Source organism: Cyanistes caeruleus, unplaced genomic scaffold (genome assembly GCF_971803275.1).
Source record: "Cyanistes caeruleus unplaced genomic scaffold, bCyaCae1.hap1.1 HAP1_SUPER_30, whole genome shotgun sequence".
NCBI lineage: Eukaryota > Metazoa > Chordata > Aves > Passeriformes > Paridae > Cyanistes > Cyanistes caeruleus.
Window position 1 is genome coordinate 3,737,444 of NW_028256295.1, and position 18,726 is coordinate 3,756,169.

The 18,726-nt window shown below is 54.5% G+C and overlaps 1 protein-coding gene across 1 annotated transcript; it reads right to left on the reverse strand.

The window, feature by feature from the left end:
* Nucleotides 1-3,714: 3,714 nt before the first annotated feature.
* LOC147645339 (olfactory receptor 14J1-like) lies at nt 3,715-7,834 on the reverse strand. The gene is made up of 3 exons (XM_086874847.1): nt 6,995-7,834; nt 5,941-6,065; nt 3,715-4,882 (listed from the first exon to the last, which is right to left on the reverse strand). Exons 2-3 carry the CDS (start codon nt 5,969-5,971, stop codon nt 3,927-3,929), a joined length of 987 nt encoding a protein of 328 aa, XP_086730973.1. The 5' UTR covers nt 5,972-6,065; nt 6,995-7,834; the 3' UTR covers nt 3,715-3,926.
* Nucleotides 7,835-18,726: the final 10,892 nt, after the last annotated feature.

Below are 18,726 nucleotides of genomic sequence, written 5' to 3' on the forward strand. Positions count from 1 at the left end.
ACAGTGATCGCTGTCCGCCTGCCACGGCTCCTGCTCCCTGCACTCGCCCCACTCGGAGACAACTGGGGAGGGCTCTTGCTCCCTGCCCTCATCCCAGTCCCAGAAATGCCAGTAGCTCCCCCATACTTGGACCAGCTCTTGCTCAAGGCCTTCATCCCACTCAGAGAGCTCCTGGCAGCTCTGCGCTTCTCCTGGGGACAGCTGTGGCTCAGTGCAGGCTTCCCCTGGAGTCCCTTGCTGGAACTTGTTCATTTCTCCTCGGCAGAGCTCTGGCTCTTCCTCAGCGCAGGACTCCACGGCTCCTCTCCTCCCTCTGCTTGCCCTCTCAGCCTCCTCCTGCTGCTCCCTCAAGGCCTGGGCTCTCTGTGAGCCGGGCCAGGGCCTGGGGGGCTGGGACTTGGGCTTCGCCTTCTCCTCCTCCATGCCTGCAGTCCTCTGGCACACACAGGTACCTGGACACAGCCACTGTCCTGGGACTGACCCAGGCCCCACAAGCCCTTTATATACCCCCCAGCCGGGGTGGGGCTCTGCCATGTCACAATGGACTTTGGGCACCGCAAGGTCCCGCGTCACCACGGGCCCTGACACACCGTGCCTGTGTCACAAAGGGCACCCCAGCACCCCGTGCCTGTGTCACAAAGGCCACCCCGGCACCCCGTGCCTGTGTCACAAAGGCCACCCCGGCACCCCGTGCCTGTGTCACAAAGGCCACCCTGACACACCGTGCCTGTGTCACAAAGGGCACCCTGGCACCCTGTGCCTGTGTCACAAAGGCCACCCCAGCACCCCGTGCCTGTGTCACAAAGGGCACCCCGGCACCCCGTGCCTGTGTCACAAAGGCCATCCCAGCACCCCGTGCCTGTGTCACAAAGGGCACCCCGGGACCCCGTGCCTGTGTCACAAAGGCCACCCCGGCACACCGTGCCTGTGTCACAAAGGCCACCCCGGCACCCCGTGCCTGTGTCACAAAGGCCAACCTGGCACCCCGTGCCTGTGTCACAAAGGCCACCCCGGCACCCCGTGCCTGTGTCACAAAGCCCACCCCGGCACCCCTTCAACAGCCCAAGGCACCAGGAGCGGCCTGGAGCAGCCCAGGCCTTGGGGGATTGCAGCCCCTTCTTCTGAGCCGCTCCTTCAAATGATCAGGAGTGGCTGGGGCCAAGTGAAGGTGCAAAAGGAGACCGTGTGTGTCTTCGTTTGAAAGACAGGGGCCTGCTAAGGGAGGCAGGAGGCTCCTTTGCAATGGAAAATGTAAACCCCCTCGCTCCCAATTATTATTACTTTGAAAGGCGCTCTCTGGCAAAGATAGGAGGACAGGAAGAACAGTTTGTGCTGCTTTTGCATGAATTGCTATTTGGTGAGCAGGGAAGAAGCCCCCCATGGAAATGATTTTACTGAGAGGAGCTGCTAAGCAAGAGCTGCCCCTGTGCCAAGCAAAATCCAAGAGCTGGCTAGCTGTGGGAACTGACTACCTATTAAAGCATTTAAAAAGCTGGATCCACCTCGGTGAGATTGACATTTTGCAGACAGGCAAGCCCGGGAAATCTCTCTCTTGCTTCCACCTTTGAGGAGGTACCCGGCTGCCGGTCGGGCCGGGCCCCGCTGCACTGCGGCCCTTGCAGTCGTGCTGACAGTGGCCGCAACAATCCTTAAAGCTTCAGGGTCCCCTGACACCCGGGCAACCGAGGAGGAAATTAAAGGAGCGGGTTCGCTGGAGTCCCCAAAACCAACTGGAATAGGAAAATCAAGTAGGGATGAGGCCCATAAAGCCTGCGCAGCACAGGAGCAAAGTGCAAAGACCAGGCCTAGGGGCAGACACAACAATATCTAGGGGAGGTGTGAGGGCGCAGTCGGAGGGCATGGGTCCAGACACAGACTGGGGTTAGAAAGATGCAAAATACTGCGACGAATTGCAACCAATCAAGGGAGAGATACGGGAAGATTCTAGAAACATAACTTTGAGTGGGGTGACTTGATGAACGTATGAATTGCCATCAAGCCTTTGGCAAGTGCTTCCCAAGGCTTGAACTCAAAGCCTGCTGCTTCAGGGCTGAAGTCTTTCTGGCCCTGTGTCCCAGAAGGGCTGAATCGCACAGGCTCGGCCTGGCGGGGCCGGGCTGGCCCCAGCAGTGACCGGGTGGGGACGGGAGGCTGCGGGACCCCGGCTGAGGCTGGGCCGGACCACGGCTGCTCACACCTTGCCGAGCCTAAGCCGTGCCCCGCTGCCGGCCCCCGCTGAGCTGGAGTCCGCTGGGCTCCGGAGGAGCTCCGGGTGGGTCCAGGCCCCCTCGGCCATGGCCCGTACGGCACATGGTAATTGAAAGAAATTGGCCAGGAGACAAAACTCCTGTTTGATGCCTTTATTAGGATTCAGCTCTTGGGGTGCAGGGGCCCAAGGGGTTGTTTGCACCACGGCCATTCCCACACTGTCAGCTCCAAAGAGGAGACACAATTCAGCTTTGCAGCACACACTGCAGAGCTGGGGCTTCCATCCTCATGAGAGTAGCCAGGGACCTGTCGTCCTGGTTCGCTCTCTAGGGCTGTCAGTCCTTTCCAGTCCTCTTAGGTCATGGTGATGCAGGAAGGTGGTTTCTAAGCAGGTTTAGGTGATGCAGGGAGATGATCTCGCATCATAGCTTGCTCGAATATGTTTCCTTGTCCTTTTATTCCTCTGTTAGCTCGTTGTTTTGGTGTCCTGCATGCCTTAGTTTGCATTTTACTCGGTTACACAGCTTCCTGGGAGTTTCTTTGTTCTAGTGTGGCACAGCGACCATGGGAGATGCCTCGTCCTGTGGCACACCTTTCTAATGGGTTGCTTTTGTTAGTTTGATTTAGCCCCCATGGGAGCAGCTCTGTTACAAGGCAGCAGGGAAGTAAGGGGAAAGGGTACAGGAATGCCTCATAAGAACCTTTAAAACACTTCAGAAACTGGTAAGTAATTAACATTACTAACAACCATCGGAGTAAACAAGGGGTACAAGGTTTACAAATGGGATAAGAACATTAACTGTACCTAACTAAACACCGTATTTTATCCGGGGTGGATTTCTTGAGAGATTTTATTCATGACATGTGCCTGCAAGGATGCGGCACCTCTCTGAGCTGGGGGAGAGGCCAGGGCTGCACAGGGGGGATGCTGTTGGCAGCTCCATGAGGACGCTCTGGGATGCTGCCCTGGGGTGTCCAGTGCAGTGGGGATGGATCAGCCCCTGCTCTGCTGCTCCTTCCCATCTCCCCCAGGGACCTTGCAGAGCCCCAGCCATGCTGTTTGCCCCCAGCCTGCCCACGGCCAGCCTGGGGCTGCTCACGGGGGTTTTCTGTGCTGAGCTTTGGCCTGGCCGTGTTCTTGAGAGAGCCTGGGCAAGGAGCCTGGAGCCCCCAGGCCCTGCCCTGAGGCGTCAGCGCTGCCCCAGCAGTGCCCATGGCCTGTCCCTGCTGCAGCCCCGGCACTGCCACCCCCAGGGCTGTGCCCGGCCCCGAGAGCACTCAGGCCGTGCAGCAACACCAGGGCCAGGAGGGCAGCGGGGCAGTGGCACGGGAGCAGCACTGGCAACACCAAGTGCTGCTGCTCCTGGGCACAGCTGCTGTGCCAGCACTGATCTGCCCCCAGCTCTGCACACAGACACTGCTGCTGCAGCTCCAGAGAAGGGAACAAAAGGGGCATCTCTGGAGAAAACTTTGCTGGGAGATCCTCTAGTTCCTTTAAAGCCATCAAGAGCACAGCCCCTCATTGGCACAGTGTGTGACCATAAGGAAGGTGGAGGGAGAAACAAAATGAGAAAGGGCACAAATAATGACATTTTATTGTGGATATATTTACTTATATTGATAAGTAAAACAACAGAAAAGATCCTCCAAAATTAAACCAATAAGAAATATCAAAGGTGGCTTTTATTACAAGTGATTTGCAGAAATTGGCCAGCAGTTCAATGTTTCTGAAACCATCCAGTCATCAGTGTCCACACTGCAGCCTTGAGCTCCTGGTTCCTCAGGCTGTAGATGAGGGGGTTCAGGGCTGGAGGCACCAACGAGTACAGAACTGACACTGCCAGATCCAGGGATGGGGAGGAGATGGAGGGGGCCTTCAGGTGAGCAAACGTGACAGTACTGAGGAACAGAGAGACCACAGCCAGGTGGGGGAGGCAGGTGGAAAAGGCTTTGTGCCGTCCCTGCTCAGAGGGGATCCTCAGCACAGCCCTGAAGATCTGCACATAGGAGAAAACAATGAACACAAAACAGCCAAGTACCACACAGACACTGACTGCAATGAGCCCAAGTTCTCTAGTGTAGGAATTGGAGCAGGAGAGCTTGAGGATCTGAGGGATTTCACAGAAGAACTGGCCCAGGGCATTGCCATGGCACAGGGGCAGGGAAAATGTATTGGCTGTGTGCAGCAGTGAATAGAGAAAGGCACTGGCCCAGGCAGCTGCTGCCATGTGGGCACAAGCTCTGCTGCCCAGGAGGGTCCCGTAGTGCAGGGGTTTGCAGATGGACACGTAGCGGTCGTAGCACATGATGGTCAGGAGGGAAAGCTCTGCTGAGATGAAGAACAAAAAGAAAAAGACTTGTGCAGCACATCCTGTGTAGGAGATGTGTCTGGTGTCCCAGAGGGAATTGTGCATGGCTTTGGGCACAGTGGTGCAGATGGAGCCCAGGTCAGTGAGGGCCAGGTTGAGCAGGAAGAAGAACATGGGGCTGTGCAGGTGGTGGCTGCAGGCTACGGCGCTGATGATGAGGCCGTTGCCCAGGAGGGCAGCCAGGGAGATGCCCAGGAAGAGGCAGAAGTGCAGGAGCTGCAGCTGCCGCGTGTCTGCCAATGCCAGCAGGAGGAAGTGGCTGATGGAGCTGCTGTTGGACATCTGCTGTGGCTGCACATGGGGACCTGTTCATGAAGAAAAATAATAGTGACAAATCAGGAGAGACTGGGATCACCCACCTTTGTTCCTGCTCTGGGAAAATCTTCACCCAGGTCCCTGACTGAGCTCCAGCTGTGCTGTCTGTGTGTTCCAGGAACAGCCAGGCCTGTGCCTGGGCACTCTCCAGGAGCCATCCCTGACCTGCCGCCCTGGGTTTGTGGCCATGCAGGAGAGGGACAAGGCTGGAAATTCAGGATTTGTCAGGGGAATCACTCCTAATGCAGGAAGGTTTGTTGCCATCTGCACACACTTCTAAAATATGGCAGGAATTGGTTTTAGGAATTGTCTTCCTACCCACAAATCGTTCCTGCTTCTCTGAGGTCAGAAATCCCCAGCATTTCTGCTGCACTCAGAATTTCCCACTGAGAGATGTGAGAGGCAAAGGATTCCCTGTGGCTTAGGGAAGGTGAGGGGCTGGATGGGCTTGTTCCCAACTGCCCTGGGTTTGCACCTTTGGCTGGAATCAGAGCACAATCACACTCCTGTGTCACCCTGGCATAAACCAGACCCTGCCCAGAGCAGAGGGATCCCTGAATGTCTCACCCTCTCTAAAGGTCTCTGGGCAAGGGCTCAGCACCTCCTCTGCCAAGGACACTCACGGCTCCCTTGGCAGAGCCAACAGCATTTCCTCAGCTGTGGCATCTCTGCCCTTCCCCGTGGGACATTCAGGGAACTCTGAGAGGCTCTGGCACAGATTTGCAGCCAGGAGGGCAGCTCAGAGCTTGGAAGGACTCAGCAAGGAGATCTCCAGGTGTGCCCATGATGGGATCTCAGGGAGGGGGCTCAGCTCATTCCCCTTTGCCATGGACTGCTTTGCCCACAGCCCCACAGGTCACAGGGAAGCTGGGACACCCCATTCCCATGGACACACCTGCCTGGCAGCAATCCCAAGGGCAGGGCCTGACTCAGCTGCTGCAGATGCCAGAGCCTCCCTGAGAGCCCCAGATACCAATGACAATATCAGAGCAGTGCATTTAGGCTGTTTAGGAGCCTCCCAGCAGAGAGACTGAGCACCCAAACTTACAATTCTGGCATCTCTGTAAATGTTCCAACATTACTTTGCTGTTCCTGGTGTGTCCCCTTCAACTCAGAATGTTCTGTGATTCTGTGATTACAATTCCTCTTCTGCTTCTCTCATCCTCCTCTTGTCTATAATCAAAAGAGAAAAATAACCGTCTGCAAGAGTGTTAGAAGAGTAAAGAAAAAACAGCTTTATTGGAAACTTCCAGGTGTCCCAGTGGGGTTGAGGCACACCCGGCCCCTTATTTCAACAATTTATTAAGGTTGATTAATTAGGATATTTAACAGAAACATTCAATAGGAGATTCAGCTGCCCCAGTTACACACCCCAGGGTCAACCCACTGGAGTAGGTCCAAGGGTTTCTTTGCCCCACTTTTTGTTATGACTGCTCACATTCTGGTTACAAAACAAAATGTTCTTCTTGTAGCTCCTCTTTCTGATGATAAGACCATTTAGTATTTTAGAAATATATTTAGAAAATCATATTATTGTTCTAAAATCTAAGAGAAAGGTTAAGAAACATACTAGATTTAATTAAGGATAATAGTTATATAAGTATATAATAGTAGTTTAATAGTGTTAATTAAGGATTATAATTTTACAACTATATAATAATAGTTTATAGATCTAAAAATACATTAAACATATATAAAAAGCAAAAATATTTTTGTCATCATCACAACTTTCCCGCCCTGCTTAAAGAAAGAAATTGAAAACAGTCTCAGGAAAGCTCCTGATCTTTACAGCAATTCCAGTCTCACCTTCTTTTGGGAAGTGTCCTCTGGAGCTGTGTCCAGGCAGGTCTGGAGCTGGGAGCAGCCCTGCCCCACACAGCCCCTCTCAGCAGCAGCCCCTGCCCTGCTCAGGGTGGCTCCTTCCCCCCACAGCTTCTCCCCAGCGCTGGGAGCAGCTCCCCGGGCCGGCTGAGAGCTGTCCCTGGCAGGCAGCAGAGTCCCTGCCCCAGCACAGCGCCCTGGGCTGCAGGACCCTGCTCTGCAGGACAGCTCTGGGCACCCCTGGCTGCTCTGCACAAGGGACAGGCAGAGAATGTACTCACAGGGTCTGTAGGCACTGGCATGTTCCAGCTTTAGGAGATGCCTCCAGGAGCTGCAGCTGCATTGTCCTGCAGCCAGAGGCTTCCTGTGCCAAGGGCTGGCAGGGATTCTGCCCCAGGCACTTCTCAGCCCCTTCCCAGCCCTGACTGATTGAAGCTCTCTGTGCCTCTGGGCTGTGCCCAGGGTGGCTGCAGGCAGTGCCCCAGCCCTGCTGGGCTGGCAGAAGAGCTGCTCAGCAAGAGAAATGTGCTTTTGAAGCTCTTCTTGGTTTCCAGGAGCTGCCTCTGTGCCAGGAGCCCGGCCCAGCTCAGCAGCACAGACACAGCAGCAGGACTTTAATGAGCCTCTTGGGGCTTTGTGCTGAGGCCCTGAACATCAGCCCCTGACAGGGAGGGGAAGAAACCTCTCAAGAACTCCAAGTCAGAATCCAACTCCAAAGTTTCTTTCACTTTTAATGGGTCCCACTGAGGGATGTGACTGAGAAAGTGTCCCCAGGCCCCAGGCAGAGCAGAGAACTGGAGGCACTGATGACAGCTGGGGACAAAGAGAAGCCAAGGCTTGGTGCCCTGGGCCACAGCAGCCAATGCTGTGCCAGCAAGGGCTGTGAGGAGACACCTTGTCCTGAGGCCCTGGGGCCTCCTGGCACAGCCCCAGCAAGGCTGGCCACTGTCACCCCCTTGGCCTGCCCTCAGCATCCCCCCTAGCCCACATGCCAGTGGCCTCAGGGATCTGCTGGAAGGAGTCCCTGGGGAGCCTTGCTCAGGAATGGCCCTGGGGGCTCCTTCATGCTCCCAGGGACTGCAGCTTTTTCAAAGGACTTTGGCTTTTGCCTTGGAGTCTCTGAGAGCTTTGTGCAATCCTGGCCTCCAATTATCTGCTGTAATTAGTCCCTTGAGAGGCTTTGTCAGTAACAACACTCAGTGGGGCTCATTAATGCTTCAAGGTACTTCAGGTTCTTAAGGCACTTTCCTTTTTCCTTCCCACACTGAGTCTCTGAGAAGTTTGTGCAATCCTGGCCCCAATTATCTGCTTTAACGAGTCCCTTGGGAGCTTTGCATTGACACTCAGTGGGGCTCATCAATACTTTGAGATACTCAGGGCTTTTTCAGCTACTTTGGATTTTCCTTCCCACACTGAGTCTCTGGGAGGTTTTTGTGCAATCCTGGCCTCCAGTTCTCTCCTCCAAGGAGTCCATGAGGAGCCTGTGCTGGGGATGGACCTCAGTGGCACCCATTAATGCCTGGAGACACTTTGGGTCTTTCCTTGACCTTGACTCTTGGAAAGGTTTGTGCAATCTCCTCTCAGGCCCTGAGGTTCAAGGGCTCAGCTCCAAATGCACCACGGGGCTCATTAGGATCAAGCAAATCCTAACAAACCATGGCTGTGCCTTGATTTCCCTCTGGTCTGGTGCAGTTCCTAGGAAAGTTTCCTTCAACAGTTATGGAAAAATAGTTCAAAGAGCTTCTAGGAAATATGTATTCCTGTTTCAAAGAGTGTCTTTTATTCCTGTTCTCTTTAGAGCAGAGGTGATTGCAGCATTCAGTGATGGATATTGATCCAGGGTCTCTCCTAAGGAGGACTGGCCAGGTCAGAGAAGCTGTGCCTTGAGGTCTGACCCAGTGGGGACAACCTTGCTCCACATTCCCCAGCCCCATCCTGTCTCTCCTCACTCTCCTGGGACCTGCTTTGCTCACAGAACTGGCTGCACTCAGGCAAAGAGGGGTTTTCCTTCTTTGATTTTAGCAATCTAAAACTGCTGAGTTTCCCCATGGAAAACAGACACCCTCCTCAAGTGTGTGCCAAGCCCAAGGAGGTTCCCCTTCCCCAAGGCAGAACCACACAAGGAATGTTTCAGACACACAGGGAGTTCTACAATGAACACAACCCCAGAGTTGTCTGAAGGCAGAATTAGAGCAGCTGCTGAAGGACAGACAAGCTTTGAACTCCTTGCAGCTGAAAGCACCAAGTGGGTTGTTGGGAGGTGTGTGAGTGAGGCAAGAGTGAGGGAAGGGAAATGCAGAGAGCCCTGGAAGTGTTTCTGTGCAGACAGACTGCTGTACAAGCAGCTTTGGAGTTCTCTGGGGGGAACTGTGAGGGGGTGTCGGTGTGACACCCTGTGATGTCACACAGCCACCTGTGATGTCACATCCCACTCGCTGATGCCACACAACCTGCTCTGGGATGTCAAACCACCATTCTGTGATGTCACAGCCCCCCTCATATGACACAAACCCACCTTGTGAGGTCACATTTTCTCCAGTGATGTCACACAGCAACATATGATGTCATTGTTCACTCTATGATCTCACAGTCAGCACTGTGATGTCATACAACCTGTCCTGAGATGTCACATGGCTTTTCTATGATGTCACTGCCCACTCTAGGATTTCATATCACCACCATGTGGCTTCACAGCCTGGTCTGTGATGTCACACAATCAATCAGTGATGGCACAGCCTTCTCTGTGATGTCATATATCTAATGTCTAATGTCACAGTCACATCTGTGATGTCACAGTCAGATCTGTGATGTCACACAGTCCCCTCTATGATGCTGTAGTTGCTCAGTGACCTCACACAACAAACTCTGTGATGTCACAGCCCCATCTGTGACCTCACACAACCCACTCGGAGCCGTCACACAGCCCCTTTCTGACATCACAGCTGCTCTGGGGCTCCAGGACACAGCCACAGAGGTGCTGCTGGGACACAGCCCCCTCTGGCACATCCCACAGCCCCTGCCAGTGCTGAGCCCCTGGCAGCTCTGTCTGGGCCTGCTCTCTGTGTCCCTGAGCTGCCCTGGCAGGGCCCCAGCCCTGCTGGGCTGTGCTCAGGAGCTGCTCCTGGCCAGAGCTGTCTCTCTGCAGCGCTGCCCTTGCCAGGAGCTGCCTCTGGGCCAGGAGCCCGGCCCAGCTCAGCAGCACAGACACAGCACCAGCACTTTCATCACCCTCTCGGGCCTTTGGGGCTCTTGGCATCACACTCAGTCCCTCAGAGTATGCTCCAGAAACTTCTCAAGAGCTCCAGGTCAGATGGAAACACTGAAGTTTCTTGTAGTTGAAATGAGAGACACGAGTGAGAAAGCGTCCCCAGGTTCCAGGCAGAGCAGAAGACTGGAGGCCCTGATGGCAGCTGGGGACAAGCAAGGGAAAGGTGTCTGTGGTGCTGAGCAAAGCTGGATGTGTTTCAGGAATGCCAAGGGCCAAGGGCTGAGCCCCAGCCCCTGGCAAGGCAGATGCTGTCCCTCCCTCATTGCTCAGGGCTCTTCCCGGGCCACTGGCATGTGGGGATGTGCAATGCCAAGGGCAGCACCATGGGGCAGCCCCTGCCAGGCTGCTGAGCAGGGACAAGGAGGCAATGAGGCCCCAGGGCTGCCAGGGTCACTTGTCCCCTGCTGGCCTCAGGCCCAGGGCCAGCAGCCATGGCCAAAGGGCTGCACAAGTTGCCTCTGGCAGGACCTTGCAGCTGCACAGCCCAGGGCCCTCAGCCTCTACCTGCTGCTTATGTGATGAGGCCTCCAAATCCCATCCTGGGAGATTTTTGGGTCCTCTCCATGGTCTGTGAAGATGGAAACACTGGTCAAAGTTATTTCCTCCCAGATCTTGCAATGACACAACAAGGATCAATATCTTTAAAGAGATCTAGAGTGGATTTGGATTTGTTAGAAGGAGGAAATATTTTACAATGAGAGTGGCACAAAACTGCAGCTGCTTTTCCAGAGAAATGGATGCCCCATCCCAGAAATGCTCCAAGAGCAGGAGCTCTGTGCAACCTGACACAGTGAAAGCCCCTCCCCAAAGATGGAATTGCTGTTGTGGGGGTTCTCTGATGTGCTGGGTGCCCTCACAACCCTCCTGGCCAGAATGTCTGCTGAGGGCCAGCCAGGCTGCTGCAGTGGCACTGACTTCACAGCCATCACCATTGCAGCCATGTCCCCTGGGCCTGGCTCTCCCCTTTCCTCTGTCCCTGCCTTGTCTCTGCTGGCATGAAGAGTTGTTTCATTATTATCTTGTCCCCAAGGTGCTGGGGCCAATTGCTTCCCAGTCAGGCTCCTGGAGCAGCAGTGGCTTTTCAGAGCCCAGCCAGAAATGAGCCCTGAAGCAGCAGCTCTGCAGTGCTGGCCACCAGGTCGGGGTGCCAAGGGAGCCTTCTGGCCATGGCCTGGAAGCAGCTGCTGCTGCCAAGGTGCCTTTGGTGCCTCAGGCTGTCCCTGGCACAGCTCCCAGCACGGCACTCTGCACTTGTGCCCGAGCCCTTCCCTGGGTTGGGGCTGGCCTGGGGCTTTTCCTGCAGCAGGATCTGCCCTGGCCATGGCACAGGAAAGGCAGTTCCTGCTGGAGCAGGAGGCTGTGCCTGGAATGGGCTCAAACAACTCCAGCAAAGCCTGTTTACTTCAAAATTGCTTCCTAGAGCACTATAGTCTAATAATTGTTATAGCTCCTCTACTCCGGAGTAAATAACTCTTTTTTTATTTGCTCTGTGATCGAAATAAATCCTTCTCTCTAATCATGATCAGAATCAATTGTAGCTGTATTTATATCAATATCTCTGGTATAACATTGTTAATCGTGTGGGACAAATTGCATTATGTTTCACTTCCACCTGTCTAATATTCACACATAAACCTTTAACATAGTCTGGGGCCGGGATTGGATCCAGCCACTCCCAGTCTCCTGTCTTTGAAAGAATTTAAAAGTGTAGGTGACCTGGAGGGGTTTGATCATATCTGGTGGCTGCTGGGTGTCATTTCTCCACCTCATGACTCAGCAGGAGTTTCTCCAATAAAGAAATAAACCTTTTGCCAGAAGCTCCCACTCTGCCCATGACAGGAAGCGCTGGGAGTGTCTGTGACATCCCAGCACTTTGGCAGCCTGGGGACTCCTGGGATGTCACCGTGGAGCCCCCGGGAGTGCCTGTGACAGAGCGGTGCCTTTACAGCCCATGAGGCCCTGGGATGTCACCATGGAATTGCTGGGACAGCGTCTGAGCACACGGCTCTTCAGCATCCCCAGAAATCCCTGGGAGGTCTCTGTGGAGCCCCTGTCTCTGCCTGTGATATTCCAGCTCCTGAACAGCCTGGAGACTCTTGGAATGTCCCCATGGAGCCCTCCTGAGGGCCTGTAACAAATCTCATCCTTGGTAGGCAACCATCCCTACCCCCATGTAGCGATGGTCTGATTCCATGGCAACTATCACCAGGACCTGTTGCCATTGTCTGTTTCCATGGCAACCATCACAGCTCCTGTTGCTATGGTCAGTCCCTTGGCAGCTCCATGGAGACCCCATGCCAGGGGTGGTTGCCATGGACACCAGCTCAGGCCTGGAGCCAGAGCCCATTGCCATGGCAACCATTTGCAGTCCCATCCCCAGGCTCATGGGATCCCAGAGCCACAGAATTGGCTGAGTTGGGAGGGAGCCATGGGGATCCTCCAGTCCAACTGCTGGCCCTGCACAGGACACCCCAACAATCCCAGCCTGGGCCTGGCAGCGCTGGCCAAACGCTGCTGGAGCTCAGCCAGCCCTGGAGCTGGGAGCCTTCCCTGGGGAGCCTGTTCAGTGCCCCAGCAGCCTCGCGGGAAAAACCTTTTCCTCACATCCAGCCTAAACCTGCCCGCCTCAGCTCCAGCCGCTCCCTCCACTCCTGTCCCTGGGCACCAGAGGGAAGAGGTTCCCGCAGCCCCCAGCCAGGGACCCGCTCCCAAGGCTGCTGCCATGGCAACCAGGCCTGGCACCAGCTGGGATGCTCGGTTTCCACGGGCTGGGCTTCAGGAATGGCATTCCCCAATTTCCTGCTCCTGCTGAAACCGCGCTGCTGCTCGCTTCCCTCCCGCCTGCCATGGAAAGCACAAAAGGCAAAGATCCCAGGCTGGGATAAGAACAATTTATTGAGAACAGCCATGAGATGAGGAATTAACATGAACAGAAATAATTTTGATAACAGAAGGGGTAAGACAAATTATTTACAGGGAAAACTAATAAACAACCTATTGGCTCTTCCTGGCCACGTATTTCCTCCTGCCAAGAAAGGACACTCTTCTCCTCTGGTGAGAGAGAGGTAGTCCTTTTCCAGCCCCTGGCAATGACCTGAGATGGGATTGAATATAATGCCAGGGACATGGTCAGACTCTCATGTTCTTTGATCTCACATTATGTCATTGCCATGGGCAGGAAAAGGTACAGGTGTCCTCCCAGCATGGATCCCAGGGAACATGGATCACCAGGTCTCTTCCCAATGTGGATTCTCCATGGGCGGATGAAGCTGGAGCAGTGCACAAAGCTCTTCATGTATTTTGAGGCACTTGTAGGGCTTCCCTTACCGGTGCCTCCGTTGGTGTCTGCCAAAGTTAGACCTGTCTGAGAAGCTCTTCCCACACTGGGTACACTTGTAAGGCCTCTCCCCAGTGTGGATGTGTTTGTGGGTATTGAGGTTGGATCTGTGGCTGAAGCTCTTCCCACATTGCCCACACTCGTAGGGCCTCTCCCCAGTGTGGATGCGCCGGTGGGTGATGAGGTGGGAGTTTTGCTTGAAGCCCTCCCCACAGTCAGGGCAGCGGAAGGGCCTCTCATCCGTGTGAATTCGCTGGTGCAGGAGGAGATTGGAGCTGCTCTGAAACCTCTTCCCACACTCGAGACACTCGTAGGGCCTCTCCCCAGTGTGGATGTGCTGGTGGATGATGAGTTGGGAGCTGCAGCTGAAGCCCTTCCCACATTCCCCACACTCATAGGCCCATTCCCCAGTGTGGATCATCTGGTGGCAGATCAGTTGGTTGCTCCGTCTGAAGCTCTTCCCACACTCCAAGCACTTGTAGCGCTTCTCCCCATCCTGAAGCTGCTCATGGACCACCAGCTCAGAGCCATGGCTGGATCTCCGGCCGCCTTCCCGGCACAGGGTGGGTCTTTCCTCCTCAGAGCACCCTGGGATGGGTTTGGAGCCCCTCCTCCTGCGGGATCTCGGAAGCTTTTCCTCCCCGTTGGATTCCTGTGCCGTGGAGCTGCTCAGAACGGCCTCTCTCACGAGGTTCTGCCGCGGGGATTTGTCCTCCCTGGTCTCCATCCTCAGCTCCTTGTCTGGGGGAGGAAGGACAAGGAGAGGATGGGATTTGCCTCCGTGCCAGAGGGAAAGGGAAGGAGATCCCCCCAGTGCGTCCCCGGCAGGACGGCGTCGGCAGCGGGGTTGTCCTGCAGCCGGGGGCCAGGCTGGGCTGGGAGATGGAGCAGGAGAGAGGGGGAAAGGGGCACTGACTTCCTCCTCACCTGCCTGGGTGTCCTGGGGCATCTTCCTCTTCCTCGCAGCCTCCTTCTCCATCTGGCCAAAGTTTAGGAATGACAAATCCTGGTTTCAGAAAATGCAACGGATGAGCACTTTGGGTTAGGGGTTTCCTACTCTCCAAGTCCATCCCTAGAAGTCACCGGGCATCTGGTGCCCATATAAACCAACAAAACACTAATATTCAGTCCCCTAAAATACACAAATGACCCAGATTCACCAAAAACACCCATCCATGCGTTTACCCTCTCTGGTCTCTCCACTGTGGGGTCCTGGAAGCCCCCCCTGTCTGGATTGCTGCGGGTCAAGTTTGTATTGCTGCTCCCCGTCTCTGTCTGCCGCTCCCCTCTGTTAAGAATAATATGTTACAGTTGCTGTTTGTAAACTCCTTACTTACCTTGCACCCCTGTCCCAGGTTTACTTACCTTGTACCCCTGTCACAAATTGCTGTACCCCATGTTTTTGTTTCTTGTTCAGCCAGGCCCTGCCCCCTCTCCCAAGTTGCTGTACCTGTGTTTCTTGTTCTGTGTTCAGCCAGGCACTGCCCCCACTGCTCCTAGACTCCCACATGGCAACACTGTATCCCTTTCCCGAGTTGCTGTACCGCTCTGAGGAGGAAGATGACATACTGACTTTTATGCAAACGAGAGAGACCAGAGACTTATGGGATGCACCCAGACTGGAAAAGACCCCAAAACAACGAGCCACGCAAAAGGGAAGGAATAGAACCAGCACCATCTAACAAGGAAGACCCAGAGGAGTCCCCTGGCTTCTTTCCAGAGGCCGACATAACCTCGAGGAGACTCGACTGGGATGACAGCCTAGAATACGAGCCTGAAAGAACGAGTCTTCCCAGGGACTCCCGTGAAGAAGGAAGGCCCAGCTCTGCCCTAGTGACAGAGCTGCACGGATCCTCCTCTTCTGCGGTGTCCAGTGGGAGCAGTGGCGGTGTGCGCAACCCCTCGGGCCCCCACCCCAGAGCTGTGCTGCTTAATAGAGGCCTTTTAAAAAGGAGCTGGTCTCCTGGCCCGTTTATCACAGCTTGGGGGCTCGTCCGGGGTAGCCACGCCCTGAAGAGGACAAGGGACGGGACGGCCACCCACCCTATTGGGCCTCCAAGGGACAGCTGGCTATACCGGACCCAGAAGAACAGCCTGGGATCGACATCGCAGAAGAGCACCGGATTGGGTAAGCCACCAGTGGCGCGAGTAGGAGGCGAGTGAGTGGATGTGTGAGTGAGACGGGGGCTGGCAGCTCAGACCCCCGGGGCGTGCGGACTGCCCAGTACCGCGGTTCCGGAGTCCCGCGAGGGGGCCGGCCGGGAACGGCAGGAAGCGAAAGAGGCTCACTTGGGCCCAGAGAAACGAGTGAGGCGTCTCCTGGGGATAAAAGCCCCCCCTCTGAGTGCGCAGAGGGTACCTAAGAGAGTGAGTGGCGCACATAGGGGTAGGCCCCTCTACTGAAAAGGGCTAAACGGCCTAGGCTGCTCCGGGCGTGTGGAAGGCCTAGGTGAGTGAGAGTCACACGCAGGCAATCTAGGTAACTCCCGGGGTGGTGTGTGGGGGTGCCTAGGTTCGGTGTGAGTGAACACACCCCCCCCGCTTGGGTACTCAGACGACCTGACCGGGGAATTGGAATTGGGGGTCCCCAGGCCCTACCGGCACCAGGCGGTCAGCAAAGGGCCCTCGCTTCCCAGGGTCTGTGACACAGGACGTGCTGAAAGACTCTAGTTGTCGCGGCTCAGTCTCGGCTCAGGGGGTTCCTGAGAAGGGAGGTCGTTAACCTGCTGCCGGAGAGCACAGGGGCAGGTAGTCTGCGCGGGCGGGCAAGGCAGCTAGAGTAATACACTCACGCATCCCTTAGCCGAAGCCATTCCCTGGTGGGCGGAGCGGCTAGGAGGCAAGGGGGAATTCTCCCACCACTCACTTACAGTCAGCCCTCGCGCAGAAGCTATTCTCACTGGGGAAGGGGGATAGTCACGGAGCGGAGGGGCAGGGGGTTCCGGGGTGAGCCCTGCTGACCAAATCTTGTGGACGGCACTGAGACAGGGACGGGGGAAGGTCCCAGGAGCGTCTAGTGCTAGGGTCCCCTCGACGTTGACCCAGGAGTGCTCATAGTCTTCGCTGGCAAGGGGGTCAGGGAGGCGAGGCGCGAGGGGAACGGGATTGGGGTGTAGGGAGGGGCAAGCGGAACCTGCAAGCCCCGCTGGGACCTAACCCCCGGGGCAAGCGGAGACTGCAAGCCCCAGAAAATTCAAAGTGTGAGTGGAAGGCCGGCCGAGTGTAAGAAAGGGTGTGGATTCTTGTGTGAGAAGATTGAGTGCATTCCCTAGTGTGAAAGGAGGAGAGAGTGAGTTCCTAGAGTGTGAGTTTTTGTTGAGGTTTGAAAGGTCAGTTGTCCGTCATTAGAAATTTTCAGTTTGAGTAAGAGCACCTTTATAAAGTTTAATTTAAGTAAGAGCCAGTTTTAAGTTGGTTAGAAGTTGTGTTGTCTGTCAGTTCCAGTTTTATTCAGGAAAAGGCACCGTAAGTTTTAAGTGAAGGTCCAGAGGTAGGAGGAGCAATGGGACAGTGTTTAAGTAAGAGAGTAGGTCCCAAGGGGAATGAAGAGGCCACCAGAACCATTCCCCCCGATAGCCCACTAGGGCAAATGTTAAATTGCTGGGATGCACAAGAGGCCACCAAGGGCCTAGACCGGATCAAGATGATCCATTACTGTATAGAGGTCTGGCCCAAACTAGAGATACAAGGACAGTGGCCTTGGTATGGTACTAAAGATCCTTGGATGTGCTCCCAACTGTACCAGCATCTGAAAACCAGAAGAGGCTCAAGTCCAGAAGAGATCAGTTATGCAGCCTTGTGGCTGAAACAAAGAGCAGACACAGAGATGGTGAAAGTATGTAAGTTGAAGGAAGAGAAGGGGGAAGGGAAAGAAAGTAAGAAGCAAGAAAAAGAAGCTAGCGAAACAGGTAGTAAATGGGACCCCCTAGATCATCTACCCCCTCCTCCTACATACCCAACAGCACCCCAGACTTCTTCACCCAATTCCCCGACCTTTTCCCCTTCTGCATCACCCCCACAAAACCCTTGTACACCCGATTCAAACCCTTTCTGCCCAAACCAATCCCCCTCCACATCTTCAGCTTCCTCTACTATCCCGATACCCTTTTCCTCAACCCCACCACCGTTGGTGGCCCCAGTCCTTTCTAATCTACTTCCTACCTCCCCCTTACCTCCAGAAACCCCTACATCAGACCAAGTTTCTTCTCCCTTGCCTAGTACTGTCCCTTTGCCCCCTCCCAACCGGGAGCTGAGTACCCCTAAATTTAATACCAATTCTCCTCCTCCTAACAACCAGCAGCTCCCTAGGACTCCCACCCCTAGTCAAGAACAAGATTTTGGAGAGGGACCCTACTGTCACACACGATCTAAGACAACTAAGCTCCTTCCCCTGAGAGAAGTCCCTATGGGAGGAGTAGCTGGAGGGGTAGGGTTTGTCAATGCCCCATTGACAGCTTCAGAAGTCCGGGGATTCAAGAAAGAGCTAGGGAACTTAGTTGAAGACCCAGTAGGGATAGCCAACCAGGTAGACCAGTTCCTGGGTCCAAATACTTACACCTGGGGGGAGTTAAACTCTATTTTAAACATCTTATTTAACCCTGAAGAGGTAGCCATGATCCGTACTGCGGGGATACGAATCTGGGAAAGGGAGAATAGATCAGGACTCCCAGGAGAGTATAAACTCCCACAAGTAGATCCAGGGTGGGATCCTAACAGGGAGGAGGGAAGGCGGAACATGAGGGACTACAGGTCCCTAATAGTGAAGGGTATTAAGGAATCAGTTCCCTGGGGTAATAACACAAAACTAGCCTTTGATGGGACCCAGGAGAAGGACGAGACTCCAGCCACCTGGTTGAATAGGTTGAGGAGAAATTTTCAGCTGTATTCAAACATAGACCCTGACAGCCCTGAGGGCCAGGTGTTACTAAAAGTGCAGTTTGTGACTAAGTCCTGGCCTGATATCAGGAGGAAGCTTGAAAAACTAGAGGACTGGCAAGAAAAGGGGATCAATGAGCTATTAAAAGAAGCTCTAAAAGTCTACTTGAGGAGAGAAGAGGAGAAGACGAAGACAAGGACAAAGCTCATGGTGGCGGTGGCCCGGGAGATTGTTAGGGCAGACAAGGATCAGACAGATAGGAATCAACAAAGTGATGGAAAGCCAAAGTCCCAGTTTGAGGGAGATAGGAAGAAATCGGTTATGTCTCCATGGACCAACCCTAGGAACTCTCGAGTGAGTGGGAGGTGTTACTACTGTGGAGAGACTGGACATCTCAAAAGAGACTGCAAGAAATTATCCCTGGATGAGGAAATAGCTAGAGAGCAGGATGTCATGGAGAAAATCTTAAGGGGAGAGGAAAGTCGTGATTAGGGGTGTCAGGGGCTATATGTAATAGGGGACCCGATGAAAC